The sequence below is a fragment of the Takifugu rubripes genome, chromosome 19 (genome assembly GCF_901000725.2).
Source record: "Takifugu rubripes chromosome 19, fTakRub1.2, whole genome shotgun sequence".
NCBI lineage: Eukaryota > Metazoa > Chordata > Actinopteri > Tetraodontiformes > Tetraodontidae > Takifugu > Takifugu rubripes.
Window position 1 is genome coordinate 5,861,354 of NC_042303.1, and position 15,570 is coordinate 5,876,923.

The 15,570-nt window shown below is 38.7% G+C and overlaps 2 protein-coding genes across 3 annotated transcripts in view; both read left to right on the plus strand.

Annotated features, from left to right (window-relative positions):
• Positions 1–263: 263 nt before the first annotated feature.
• Positions 264–12,360, plus strand: lrig2 (leucine-rich repeats and immunoglobulin-like domains 2). The gene is made up of 17 exons (XM_011613645.2): positions 264–921; positions 1,389–1,463; positions 1,888–2,022; positions 2,105–2,248; positions 2,337–2,480; positions 2,736–2,879; positions 3,605–3,748; positions 4,047–4,127; positions 4,384–4,455; positions 4,612–4,680; positions 6,014–6,177; positions 6,733–7,044; positions 7,348–7,629; positions 7,983–8,423; positions 8,505–8,657; positions 9,328–9,516; positions 10,058–12,360. Exons 1-17 carry the CDS (start codon positions 734–736, stop codon positions 10,279–10,281), a joined length of 2,961 nt encoding a protein of 986 aa, XP_011611947.1. The 5' UTR covers positions 264–733; the 3' UTR covers positions 10,282–12,360.
• A 766-nt stretch (positions 12,361–13,126) lies between these two features.
• magi3b (membrane associated guanylate kinase, WW and PDZ domain containing 3b) overlaps positions 13,127–15,570 on the plus strand; it is a 108,616-nt gene continuing 106,172 nt past the window's right edge. For both annotated transcript variants that reach the window (XM_029827554.1, XM_029827556.1), the window contains exon 1: positions 13,127–14,017. In XM_029827554.1, coding sequence (XP_029683414.1) covers positions 13,711–14,017 — 307 coding nt within the window. In that variant the 5' untranslated portion in view covers positions 13,127–13,710. The remainder of the gene's footprint in view (positions 14,018–15,570) is intronic.

Sequence of the window (15,570 nt, forward strand, 5' to 3'; positions counted from 1 at the left end):
GGGATCGGATTATAAATTTACATTATTTCTTATGAATAGTACGTGAAAAATCCAATCAACTAAACTGAAAAAAAACAAACAAAAAAAACCATACGGTACCATATTGTATTATATGCTACAGTTATACCGTAATAATTTATGAACGTTATAAAACTTTTGGCTGTATGCAGTGGAGACCGCAACATAAAAAACGTACTGGAGTATAATCCAATCATAGCATTAAAAATCGTTGACGACCGTAAACTGGGACCAATAGAATTACTGCAAGCAAGCGGTAAAGGGGCGGGCCTTGAGGTGTCCGAACTAGGGGTGCTTTGTTTTTCTTTTAAGAGAAAGACTATCCAGACTAGGTTGTCGAGACTACCAAAGATACGTTGAACATGTCTCTTAATTTGCTTTGATCAGATCTGTTAGCGATTTGAGGGGATTAAGGGTATGTCACGTTTACATGGGACTGAAACATTTCGGCGTTAACGTTGGCAACTCCGAGAGGTTGCCCAGATTGGAGCGGAAGGAATTCCAGGCATTAGGAGGAATAGATGAAATCTGTATCGGGATGCCGCGTTTAAGTTTGATAAAGCCTATCTGAAATCATAGCACTAAACGTTTAGCGCGTGTGTTGTTTGGACAAATATGACATGGTTTGAACCGTTTCATGACGATTTTCTTCTCAAGTACCAGTTTAGCGAATTAGCCACGTAGCTACCTAGCCTTCAGTGGGAAGTCTTTTAAAATGGCGGAAGGTTGGCCCAGTCCATCGGCCCTTGTCTTCATGCTGTTGAATTTGAGTCCCTGGATTCTTGGGTCTTGCCCTGCACCCTGCTCGTGTTTAAAAGGACAAGGTGACACCAATATTCTTGATTGCAATAGAAAAAGGCTGTCAGCGGCTCCTTCGGACCCCCCAAAGGTCATTACTCAAGTGTAAGTACTCAGACGTAATAAAGTTATCTTGGTTTTTCAACACTGATTTGTTGTGGTTGCAAAATATTAGATAAACGGTATGCGTTTGACACACTTTAAGTTACTTATCTTTTGATTTACTTGAGTTTTTTTTTTTTTAATTGAACCTTGTATTTTGCACTTTAAGGATATTCCATTGAAAATAAATTTCTAAATGTAAATTAATAGTCATGTCTTCAAACGTAGTGGCGATGTTTGTTGCCGTGATATTATGCTAAAATACATATGTTTCAAAATATTATTATAAAACGGTGGTGGGAACTTCAGTCCTCCTATATATAGAGTATTAGATTTCATTCCTTATTGTTTACTATTTTTATTTTGAGAAGTAGCCTTCCAACTGGGACAGTCCACCATTCATTTCTGTAAGAGCCTTGTTATTAGTATATTACTAAGTTGTTAATAAAATATATTGAATTTTATTTCAGCTCTATGAATCACAATGAGCTAACTGGCCTCCCCTTTCTCGGAGATGTTACCTCAAATATCACCTCGCTGTCATTGTAAGTATGGGCAGTTTGTGTCTCCTGTAAATGTAATGCTTTATTTTCGTATTATGAGAACACCATTTCATAAAGGAAACATCTGAAGTAAAGTTGATTAAAACCTTATCCATGTTGCTTCAAACTATTTAAAAAAAAAAAAATGATTCAACAAATGCTTGGTACGGAGGTGTGTCGCATTTGCATGTTCTTCCCTTGCCAGCAGGTTCCCTCCTGGTGCTCTATTTTAAGACCATTTCTGGAAGACACCCCCCTCCCCCACCATCCAGTTCTGCGCACTTAAAAGCAATTTCATAATCAGTTGTTGGATATATGAAAATTCTCTGCCTGGTGGTAAATTGAGATAAATAAGGAAAACAGATATGTGAAAGTCTGCTTTTTCTTTTTGTAAATAAAGTTCTAAAACTTTATCCTTGTAATTTAGAGTCCACAATCGAATTTCTGATCTGTTCATGCATGAGCTCCAGCCATATGTTTCTTTGGAGACTCTGGACCTGACCTCCAACTCCATCTCTGAGATCAAAGCAGGCTCCTTTCCCACAATCCAACTCAAATACCTGTAAGTTAATAAAAATACATTCTTAGTGCATTTCTTATATTCCAAGTTTAAGTAAATTGTTATTTGATCGTTTTTTTCTTAGGAATTTGAGCAATAACAAGATCAGTGTTCTCGAACCTGGCTGTTTTGAAAACATCTCCAGCACTCTGCTGGTCCTGAAGCTGAACAGAAACAGATTGGTAGTGCTGCCATCCAGACTTTTCAAACTTCCACAGCTTCAGTTTCTGTAAGTAAAACATATGGCAAAATCTCAATTGGTTTTAAAAACAAGAAAATGCTAAATGGTTCATAGCAAAAACTCTTTGTCGTCGTAGCGAAATGAAGCGCAACAAGATAAAGATAGTAGAGAGTTTGACTTTCAAAGGGATGGACTCACTCAAATCATTAAAGATGCAGAGGAATGGAATCACTAAACTCATGGATGGAGCCTTTTTTGGGCTCAACAACATTGAAGAACTGTAAGGGCATATTCACTTGATTGATAATATTCTCACAGAAAACATTTTTTAATTCATTCTGATAACTTTTTAATATGTTATTTTGTTACACCTTAACTCTATAATTACTTGTCAATAAAATCAATTAAATCTAAAATATAGTTTTAGCATGTCATCACCTTGCTTCTTTATTGTTACTGATTCTGGTAGGGTTTGCCATATCAATAATCAAAAACCAGATGTTTATACATGTTCTTTATGTCATCTATTTCTCAGTGAATTGGAGTACAATAACCTTACTGAGATTAACAAAGGCTGGCTGTATGGCTTGCGCATGCTGCGCATTCTCCGGATCAGCCAGAATGCTGTGGGCATCATCCGCCCAGATGCTTGGGAATTTTGCCAAAAGCTGGAGGAACTGTAAGTGTCTTTTGTAATGTGCTGTTTTAATACTCCAAGAAAGTTTATTAGGTTTTGTTTGTAAAGTGTAGTCGACATACAATGCGAACTTTCTCCAAACCTATCACCTATGTGTACTGGCAAAGGTGAATCATTTCAGAGTTTTAATAACAAAATGTTTGAGGCGGTTTAAAATTCAATCTCAATGTAAAAAAAATCATTTAACAATGGTAAAAAAATGATTACATTATTCTCACACAATTAATGGAATTTGAGCCTGTTAACTGCAGTTTTGTTATTGATTTATAAATATGCATCACTCCTCCATTTCACCTATGTGTACTGGCAAAGGTGAATCATTTCAGAGTTTTAATAACAAAATGTTTGAGGCAGTTTAAAATTCAATCTCAATGTAAAAAAATCATTTAACAATAGTAAAAAAAAATGTTTACATTATTCTCACACAATTAATGGAATTTGAGCCTGTTAACTGCAGTTTTGTTATTGATTTATAAATATGCATCACTCCTCCATTACTGCTGATCATTTAAATATAAGCTGCAAATCAACTGGTTTCTAACATTTCAAATACAGGACACTTCATAAATGGCTCAAGATATTGCCATTCCTTAGTTCATGTGTTATGCATGTTCAATATCCTTGTGCAAAACAGCAAATACTTTGCTCTATGAAATTATCTGGAGCCCATATTTTTACCTTGTCTTGTTGCTTTGCTTGGTGTTTAGAGACTTGTCCTTTAATCATCTGACGAGACTTGAGGAAACGGCTTTTTTAGGACTGGGTCTGTTGGAGAGCCTACATTTGGGGGAAAACTCTATCAGCTACCTCGGAGAAGGAGTGTTCAGTGGTCTGACAAGCCTCTTCACCTTGTAAGTAGTAAATAAATATAAATCTTCTGTATGTTAAAGATCAGATTCAATTCGGTATTATTTCTGGACAGAAAACAACACATTTGGTTGTTGGAAGGCATTGGGCTCAAAATGTGTAGCACTCAAAACAACCTGATCAGTCTTGTCTGTCCTAGTGCTCAATAGAGACAGTTATGTCCCTTTGCAAAACAACAGTGTTCTGTTTTGTTGCTTCAAGCTGCTTACAACTGAAGTGACTTTGCACTTTGCATTGTCAATTGTTGTGGTGTGCTATAGTGTTAATATTACTGTTTTATAGAGATATCCGAAATAATGAAATCTCGTGGGCAATTGAAGACTCCATTGGCTTGTTTGTTGGAATGAAAAAGCTCAAAACCCTGTAAGTACACTCAGAATGCACACATACACAGATAACTCCGCCTTCAATAATCCTAGAATTGTATCTGTTTACCAATTTCAATTTGATTACTAAAGCCAAGAACATACTGGTTTGTTGACTTAGCTATAAATTTATTCCTTAGACATATTCCGATGATTTAATAGGCTTATGTAATGTGTCATTTCGGCCTTAATGAAGGTAAGTGGACCTTTTTTAAAAATGTTATTAATTTCAGTTCAAATCTGTTTTTATTCAGGATCTTACAGCATAACAAAATCAAAACAATCACAAAAAAAGCATTTGAAGGCCTGGAAGAGCTTGACCAACTGTGAGTAAACACCCCACTTGATCCATATGAGCATTATTATTTCACTAGCATTATTTATTGTTGAATGATTACAAATGACACATATTCTTGAATGGAAAATTTTATGCAGTTCTTATTAAATAATATCCATTTATAGTACTTCTTTCTTATCCGCAGGGACCTAGGTAAGAATGGCATCATGTCAATACACCCTGAGGCATTGTCCCAACTAAAGCTCAAAGTCTTGTGAGTAGCTACCAAATTAATAATGAAAGAATGTAACGCTTTAATGACCTTGCTTTTGATGTGTAGCACCATCTTCCCCTTTTAAGGATATCTGCATCATGTACATTGAAGCAACGGCAATTACTGTAATTTCTGGACTACAGAGCGCACCTGATTAAAAGCCGCATAATCTAATTTTAGAAAGATAATCAATTTTGTACTTATACAAGCCGCACCTGATTTTAGGCCGCAGTTGTCCCACTTAGTAATATGAAAAATTAGATCGAAAACATTCAGTACCGTTATGTTTTTATTACCGTAAGAGACGAGTCACTGACGAGTGACAGACAGGTAAGAAACAACAGCCACTCTTTTCACTTGTATGTTTATACAGAGACCTTAAATCCAATTTTCATCACGTCAGGATTTTTTAACTTTTCTTTTAATTTAATCCGCTTAGCAACATAAACAAATATATTCTACTGGTAATTTATTTATTTTTTTCTAACGGTGTCTGTAATGCAGCTACCTTGAAATATATACATTTGTATCAGCTACACACAAATTACATTGTTTATGCTTTTTTACTCAAACAATGAACAATCTAAACAACCCCCGATGGCCCACCTCTAAAATCTTCTATTTTCATCGCGGTGGCGATTGCTTTTGCCTTCCGTCTGATTTATACAGCGGAAACACCGTGGCCGCCTGCTCTCTGTGTGTTGACCCAGTCTTCCAGAACGTTTTCAAGCTCGGGCCACCTGCTATGTTTACGTCTAAAATCTTTTGTCGTCTTTTTGCTTTCGATCAGTTCTTCAGGCGGGCATCTCCACCTTCTCGCTATTGATTACCGTAATGTATGCCACGAGTACGTGCGCCAGCTCGATTTCCTTCTTCAACCGCCAGAGTGATCGCTTTTAACTTAAAAGCCGCATCATATGCTTTTCTTCTAGTATTTTCCATGTTGATGAGGGTTAGTAAAAATGACAGATTCACAATAGTTGTGATAGTGCGCCACGAAAAAAAACATAAATAAGCCGCACCATAGAATAAGCCGCAGTGTTTTAAGTGTAGAAAAAAAGTAGCGGCTTATAGTCCAGAAATTACGGTATATCTTTTTATAAATTTATCTCCAGCAGCAGTCCAATTTATAAACTGTTAATTAATTGTCATCTTTAATGGAACATAGTAATTCTTGCTTAAGGAGGAGATGAAATGACTTTCTTTGATAACTTAATATAGCCCACTGTTCAGATAGCTTTCGCGTAATATGTATTCAAAAAAGAATTCCAGGATGTAAATTTTGCTGTTAATTATTTAATTTAATCCTAATTTTTACTTTTCTTTTACACAGTGTTCTTAACACAAGCAGCCTGTTGTGTGACTGCTATATGCAGTGGCTGGGACCTTGGCTGACTGATAACCAATTCCAGCAGTCTGTCTCTGCTGTTTGTGCTCATCCCGCCAACCTTTTTGGACGCAGCGTCCTGTCAATCAGCCCAGAATTATTTGTTTGCGGTCAGTCTGGATTTTTAACGACGTCTATAAATGTTGAGGTTCATAGAAGGGGAAGCATTATATGTTTTATTTTGTAGTCTGATAACCATTTATATATTGTCAGTCTTGAATTCATTTATATACCTAAACAACCTTTTTATAATGTTGGTTGTGCAGTTTAATGTTTAGATATCAGTGGACTAAAAACTTGTTTTTAGCAACATACAACTATAGAAGAGTGTTGCTTTTTTTAAGTGAAAGGACAGGTATCTTGTGGGGGGAAATTGAAAATTGTGTCATTTTCAAACCATCAAAGTGACTGCAACCTACAAACTGGATTTTCTTGCAACCCCCCCAATTTTGGCATTACTCTTAATGAGAAGCCACATTTAAAAATAAAAATACACCGTAACCAGCAGTAATATGATACATTTTTCTTTGTTTCTATTGTTGTTATGCCTACTTCCTAAAAGTATTTCTTCAATCTTTGACTTTTTCATAATTTATTATGGATTATCACATTGATATTGTACAGATCCCCCATCGATTAAACACTTTGTCCCTCCTTCTCTACAGATGATTTTCCAAAGCCTCATATCACATCCCACCCAGAGACGTCGGTGGTCTTGCGGGGGAACAATGTAACTCTTAGTTGTGTTGCCTCCAGTAGTAGTGATTCACCAATGACTGTAGCGTGGCGTAAGGAGGGGGAGGTCTTGTATGATGCAGAAGTGCATAACTATGCCCAATACCAGGACAGAGAATTAATCTACACCACAGAACTTCATCTCCTCGATGTTAATTTCACTGATGAGGGGCGCTATCAGTGCGTGGTCTCTAATCACTTTGGATCCAACTACTCCACCAGGGCAAAGCTTACTGTCAATGGTGAGAAACTTGTTTGATATGATTGATTTATTGCTTTTGTGATTTGTACTCTGCTGCTCGCGTCAAACTTTACAAGCATAGTTCTGTTCTTGCTAAATACATAGACACTTAAATCCTTCTCATCAACACCAGAACCAACCATTTACATCTACATTAACTGTCTTTATAATCACAGAAAATCTATAAAATAGATTATTTATCAATCCATGAATATAATGAACTTAAGATAGCAGAATTCTGTTGTATAATGGTTTTCAGCCTCTCTCTAGCTGCCTTTTTACATGGACTCTTGTATGTTGTCAGAGATGCCGTCATTTCTTAAGACTCCCATGGATTTGACTATCCGGACTGGAACTATGGCTAGGCTGGAGTGTGCTGCTGAAGGCCATCCATCACCCCAAATTGCCTGGCAGAAAGATGGAGGCACTGACTTTCCTGCTGCACGAGAGCGCCGGATGCATGTGATGCCAGATGATGACATCTTTTTCATTGCTAATGTGAAGACAGAAGACATGGGAGTGTACAGTTGCACAGCCCAAAATACAGCTGGCAGTCTGTCTGCAAATGCGACTCTTACTGTTCTGGGTGAGTTATCCTGCTGATTAGGGGTGGGTATTTTAAGCAAAAGTACTATTTGATAATCACTCACTGGCTATTTTCAACTAATCCTCCCAAACGGGCCCTCAGCAAAAAGGGAAATTTGTTCATTGACTTTAAGCAATAATACTGATTTCAAACATGTTTGTTTTCCAAAACATACCTGAGGGACAGCACTGCTGAAATGAATGTTTTAACATACCCGTCCTCATAACGATTAATCTCAGTAATCTTCTACATTGGCATCTAACGTTAGTCCATCACACAGCGTAGTTCTTTTGCATAAACACAGCAATACATTCAAATTAGGTTCAAAGTGTACAAACCATTTTCTCTTTTAGAAACTCCATCCTTCATGCGACCCCTGGAAGACCGAACGGTGGCCCGCGGTGAAACCGCTGTGCTTCAGTGTATAGCGGGTGGCAGCCCAACTCCTCGCCTTAATTGGACCAAAGACGATGGACCTTTAATACTCACAGAGCGTCACTTTTTTGCTGCAGCCAATCAGCTCCTCATCATAGTTGATGCTGGTCCAGCTGATGCAGGGAAATACACCTGTATCATGTCTAACACGCTGGGAACTGAGCGTGGCCACATCTACTTGAGTGTCTCACCATCCTCAACTTGTGATACTGGTGCAATATATGACCAGGACGCGTGGACCACAGTGGGAATCGTAGTGATTGTAGTTGTTTGCTGCGTGGTTGGAACCTCACTGGTCTGGGTGATCGTTATCTATCACATGCGCAGGAAGAGTGAAGACTACAGTATCACCAATACAGGTCTGCGTTTGAGAAACAACCATCTGTGTCCCCTCAAATCTCATAGGTGTTTGACTGAAAAGGTTTTCTTTGTCTTTACAGATGAAATTAATTTGCCAGCAGACATTCCGAGCTACCTGTCTTCTCAGGGGACTTTGTCAGAGCCACAGGAAGGCTATAGTAACTCTGAAGCTGGCAGCCACCAGCAGCTCATGCCTCCACTCTCTAATGGATATGCCCATAAGAACACAGATGGTGAGTCTTCTCCCTTTTTAAATGAATTTGTTCATTGAATTTGATCTGTCATTAATAATATTGTAATGCTTTCACATCAGAGATATTTTTGGCTATCAGCCTGAAGGAGTGGTTAGCTGCAAATGTCGGTATAGCTGGAACACTTTATGATAATTAGAAAATAAATCTTGAAAATAATTTTAACTTCATGTACTTTTACACCAGTGGTTGTGCAGATTGACCAGCATGTGAATTTTCATTATATGTTTTGTGGCTAAAATGAGAAACTAATGAAGTTGTTTGTCTCAGATATGTGTCAGGGATACAGACAGCAAATCAAGTTACTCTGCAAGATAGGCTCCTTTTTCATGGTCACATTTATGAAGTTCTAACTGCACTCCCCTTTAGTTCATGTCATCAAGCAATTGTGTGCATGTATATTGAAGATTCTGATGTTTAAAAAAAAAAAACAACAAAAAAAAAAAACAGGTAGCTGCAGCAGTTCAGGTTGCTTTACTGCCAAAATTGGCAATCCAACATCAAATCATTAAATCTTTTTAGGTAGTTAAATGTAAGTTGCCGAATTTCTTAATAAAACACAAATACATCAAATGTAATACTCTTGGAAATAAACATGGTCACAGAACACACTTGCTTACAGATCAACTGCATCTTTATGGTTCCTTTTCAGGTGGTGCTGGTGCTCTGGTTATCTGCTCTGACTGCTACGACAATGCCAACATCTACTCTCGCACACGGGAATACTGTCCCTATGCTTACCTCGAGGACGATGACCCTCTGGACAAGACTCTCCCAGGCCTCAAGGACACCTATAATGAGCATGATCAGCACAAGGATTTGGCACTGCAGAACCTCCTCAGTAATCAGAATTCTTCCATCTTTCTTGCCTTGCATGAGAACATGTTAAACAGCCACTCTGCCCCTGGAACCAGGCCTGAAATCTGCGATTCCATGTCTGCCTTTCAAAAATCTGCAGTTATTCTTAAAATAGTATGCGTATTTTCTTCATTGCTCAGAAATCCGGCTATTTTTTTTTTTTTACTTTCCAATTTAATGAGAGCATAATCAACACTTTTTGAGCATAAGGTAGAAATGTAGACTTTACTCAATGAACATCCCAGTTATTTATTTACTGCAAATTAGCGCTAATAACAATACATAATATAGGAAATATTACAACATAATTTAGCATTTATTTAATAGTAACTTAAACATTGCTTGGACCAGTTAGGAAGTAGTTCTTTTGACATCTAATATGCAAGTAAGCTTTTTATAGGTGGCGCCTGCTAGTTTCAACTAGAATGTACAATCTTGGTGGGGATGGGGGAGGGGGGGGGGGGTTAAAAAGGGCATTTTAAAAAATGTATAGTTGTCCTAATACTATGATTTACACTTTGCAGATTCTCATAGAACCTTCTGGAGGGAAGGGGAAGATCTGTCCCCAAATCACCAAGCAGGAACAGGCCATCACTCTGTGACAGTACACAGGACACCATTGCTGACCCCCACCAATGAGGAACAGCATGAGCCAGAGGTGGATTGTTATCCTCCCCAGTGCACACAGGACCACAGAAGTGCCTCAAATAGGACTAACTCCGAGGAGCACCCTGCTGCTCCCACATAACTCTTCACACTGTTTTGCCTTTCAAGGCCTCATTGATGCACTCCCTCGCCACACTCCTCCACCATTTCCTCTTCCCCACCCACTACCTCCAAAGACACTCTTCACATGCCAAAGAGAGCTCTTTTGTATGTTACGTTCACTCTTAATGAAGCAGACTGACTGTCAGTCTCCACCCTGAAAGACCACCGAGTCTAAAGAAATTGACATCAGCTCCGCCGTTGCAACACGTCATGCGATTTGCTCTTTTTTTTAGAGGAGATATGCATGGACAATGGCCAGACTGGGAGGAGTTTTCTGTCGATGTTTGTCGTACTGGCAGATTGGTCGCATAATTTCTCCCAGATACATTTTGGAGGGACTTTGCTGTTTTACTGTGGTAAAAATTACACACTCTCAGCAACTCCTTCAGCGAAAGTTGTCTAAAATAGGAAGGGACACAAAACGCGTGTTTTCCATGTCCCCCCTCATAGCTTCAAAATCATGCCATCTGGAAACTTGTTGCAATTCCTAGAGACAGTCGCACCAAAATGTGGTGTATATTATCAGTATAAATGAAAATATATCCTGTATTACCTTTATTATCTGAACTACTTTCTGTACTATGTCAGAACCAGTTAGTGATTCTTCAATGTTTTACTATTTGTGAAATGGAAGTGTACATATTTGTTTGCACACATTTTTATCATTTTCTGCACATGTGACAATCATGTTTTTCCTTTCTCATGGTTGTCTGTCAGGTGGCCTTTTTTAAACAAGCATTCTCAGACCCCACCATGTTCATGTACACTATGCACTGATTTGTTTTCCCTGTCAGCACATCCTAACTGGCACTTAATCGGTGGTGTTAAAATGTTAGTGTGTTTATTGTCTTGAATTCTGAGAAATAATAATTGCAGCTATAGTTTCAGTCACATTGCTAATGTGGACATTAATTAAGCCTAGTTTTCCACTTTAGACTGTGAAAATTGAGAATGTATTGTATTATTTTATACTTGTAAATATGTTAAATTTGATAACCTGATTCCAGTTACAGACAGGTTTGTGACAAAAGCTCTAGAAATATTATTTATCTTACCTCTACTGTCACAGAGTAGTCTTAAATATTTTACCTGATGGTCCAAATATGGTTGTTTTTAGTATAAGCAAAGGAAACTGAAACCACATAGCTCAGAAGTAATTTAGTTCTGAAAATGACTAACCCAATTCTCTTCGTTTCAGCAACTTCCTATTTCTGAGTTGGTTTGTTCAGGAAATGTAATTCGTTATCAAAAGGGCAAATTGGCTAGTTAAAATGTTTGGAATACGTAATATCAAAAATCTCTTGATGGTCAGTTGCTACAACCAGGTTTTCTCCTACTTTACAACTCATTCATTCATTCATTCATTCTGTTTGTGTACTGGATTATGTTTCCACATGATAAATATGACCTTAAAACTGGTCATCATCACTAATTCTTCTTTAAAAGGTCTTTGCTCAGATTTAAATGACCTTAGAAAATATGATCATTTTATTGTTTGGTGGTTTAGAATGTCATTGAACTAAAATGGCCTTGGCATTTTGTTGTACAGCTTCACTGGCAACCGCATCTACACAGGTGATTTTTCAATGTTCCCTTTTTCCTTTGCTTTCTTAGAATGGACTAAAGCTTTGACTTGAGTTCTCAATGTTCTGCCTCTGATGATCAAATCACCACATTCCAAGCCTTTTTCTTTTTGACATCTACAGAACCCAGTGTGGCCTTTCTTCTGCTCGCCTCCATATTTGTTTTGTTTCTGACTGATGGCCAAGGTTCATGCTGTTGTTTTCTTTCTTTTTTTCTTCTTTTTTTTAGCAGGTGTGAAATTAACCTGGAAACATTAGCCACATGTCACATTCAGATTTAAAATGCCTTTGTTTCCAAAACGCCTTATGACTTTAAACCAAAGTTTAGCACTAACGGTGCTGGAAATTTGTAATGCTGCTTTTTTTTATTGTTGATCATTTAAATTTTGTTTGCTTATACATTCTATAAAACATGTAAAAAGAGCCTTTTGTTTTAGCAAGTACTACATCATTAAACATGAACTCTGATATTCTGACCATTTTGGCCCTTGTATTTATTCCACTGAAAGAGGATTAAGGATTCATTAAGAAAAACTTCTCTACAGTAATCCAATAATACAACAAAGAACTGTTCCAGTGATGGAATTATGATTAACTGGCTATCAGTGATCAGTGGTGCCTATGTAATTATGTAGGAGACAATAGATGCCCATGCTTTAATTTGGAAAAAAGACCTCTACTTTGACCTTTGTGGGAACCCTGACATTTCTGACCCCTAGACACATCTGCTCAAACACTAATTATTTGGTAATGCTCACAATTAGATAGCAAATCTTTTGTGAAAATTAAAGATTGAGTTGAGCTGCTTCATAGGTCATGCATGGATGAATGCAGCTCAGGCGTGATGGCGTGTGGGTGTGCGCTGCACGCTTTAAATGTAAATCAAAAAACCTCGGGGAGAGGCTGATGTACTGTAGAACATTAAATCGTTTCGATTTTTATCTTTGCAACAGTAGGTGGCACTGTGGAGACGCCATTCCCTGCCCGATAATACATTTTTTTATTTGTTTGAATTACATATGGCATCAGTTCATTGACATGCAATTTTTTGTTGATTTAATTTTGTATCCATTTTTTTCCAGCCAAGACCTTTAAACACGAAATCAGATGGGGGAAAAAGAGAATGCCACATCGGATTTTTAGTTGCGGTATCGCTCTGCACCGAAAGATGGCATCAACGGAGCCGTCTAGGACCCACCGACGGAGCTGATCGTAAAAAAAAAAAAAAGGGCGTTTCGGAGTCTGGCAGCATCTTCCTTGGAACAGCCAGGTGTGTTCAAACCTGTAGCAGACAACCGTTCGCAAATGTCTGTTAGCTCAGTCACCGTGGACAGTCCATATCTCTACTGCTAACGCCCAGGCGATGATTGTTCTTCACTGCCTGTTCACAGGTTTGACGGATTAATCGTCAACGCACTATATTTCACCGTGAGATTACCGCCGAGGGAGAGTTGATGTGTTGTTTCTGCGTCGTAAGGCTCTTGCGAAGACGGATTATGCTCAACAGACTAACAATTGAGGGCGTTAAACCTGGCTTGTAGTCATTTTAACCACCTCGTCGTCGTGAACTCTCCTGATTTTACGCACAAGGGGCGCCTGAAAATACTGCAAACCAGATAAGTGTGCGCGCCGAGGAGCCTTTAGTGTGTTGACAGATCTCAGCGGCAAGCTGACGGGGTAAATGTCAGGAAGATGAAATCACCAGCAGGACGGGAGAATAACTCAGGATGGTTTATTAGGCCGCATCACATCTCTTAACGTCAAGAGAAAGACACCCATAACCGTAACTTCGATCGTTTGTTTTTCGAAATTAAAGAGGAATAACGATGTCCAGGACACTGAAGAAGAAGAAACACTGGTCCGGCAAGGTGGTGGATTGCGCGGTGTCATGGGGGAATCTGGGGGACTTCGGCTCCGTGGTGGAGGTTCTAGGAGGAGCAGAGGTGGGACAGTTCCCCCACCTTGGCCAGATGAAGCTGGACGTGTTGGTGTGCCACGTAGGGAAGCTGCCCTACTACGGGGACGTGTTGCTGGAAGTGAACGGGACCCCAGTCAGTGGACTTACAAATCGTGACACCCTGGCTGTCATACGCCACTTTCGAGAACCGATCCGCCTAAAGACGGTGAAACCAGGTGCGTGTCCTTCTTATCTCACCTGAGCTCTGGATGGAGACGCGGTTTGACATTTCATGTTTACTGGCTACTGTTCGGTATAGCGAATCAGCCATTGATTATCACAACACAAGCATACTGATTTGTCTGATACATCTCGACGGGAATGATGAACACACTGCCTCTAAAATAGCGCACATCTGGTTTGGCGCAACCAAACGATACCATACATCAAGAATCACTTCCCATACGATACCACCTTGAGGTTTTATGTAGGCTTGGGAATGGCCCATTCTCTCCCCACTCTGTCTGGGAGATCAAGTAGTGATAATGGTAATAATGGCGGGATGCCCAGTTGGTGCCTTCTAGGCTAAGTGCACTTTCAAGCATAGATAGATATAGGGCATAATTACAGCGTCTCCATTAGTCAGACTACTCTGCTGCCACTGGCCACATATGCTGGAGTGGTTAGTGCTGCTCCTCTATCTGTTTCATCATTTCCTATCATCTCTCAAAGAATCCTGGCTACAGCATTTTGTACTTGACTGTATATTACTATAAATTACTCTTACTACTGTGGTTAGGAGGGGAAAAGTTAAAAAGCTGAAAATCACCCAAATGAATCTCTTTTTTTAATTGACTTAATTTAACATTTTATCTTATATGCACTTTTGAGTTTATAAAGAGCATATTGCACAAATGAAATCCACTCATGTATCCTTATCTTTGCAATATGCCTTATAATAAACCTTAAAAGGCAGTTCTGAGATGAGAAGAAAAGGAAAAACCAGATGAATAGTTCAGCATAAATTCACAATTGGGATTTTTTCCCCCTAAATTCATTAGTTTCCAGGGAAACCACAGCAGAAAGGAAAACAATAAAATCACACTCTGTGCCATTTTAGTCATGGATTTTATGCACAGTCCATAATGAAATGTCAGCAAACCAAACTTCTTTGTGGTGGTAGGGGTCCTTCATTTATTTTTTTATGGCACACAAGCACACTACATACTTTAATAGGCTTGCTTTGCTTGCAGGAGCATCTTAGCACCAGGGACTGTTCAAAAGGTTGTACTTGTATGACACATATGTTCACTTGAAACACATATCTATTTGTGCCTGTCACCATTCATCCTTTTCTGTACAGTAAAATATCTTTTACACAGTGAAGGAGGGTCCTCATGAAATTTCCCTGGCATGTTTCACATAGACATGATTGTATGTTGCAGCCCCACATGCTACCAAGAGCTCCTAATGCTCCAGTCAGTGCTCCACTCACACAGGATGATTAATAAAAGACACAGAGGAATGAAAGAGGCATAGAAGAAGTAAAGGGGAATAGGGAAGAGACATGGGGAGAGAATCAGCTCTTGCTTTAGCTTAAGGCTTATCTCCCTGATTTTGCCCCTTACAGTTCAGACAGACCTAATGTGAAGCAGAGATACCGACAATTTTAATTTTCATTTACAATATATAGATAATATACAGAACATCCTCATAATGAGCTCTGTTAAGCTATGGCAAACAAAATTGTGATTTTGTGGATTAATGTCAACAACAAATTTGATTTCTT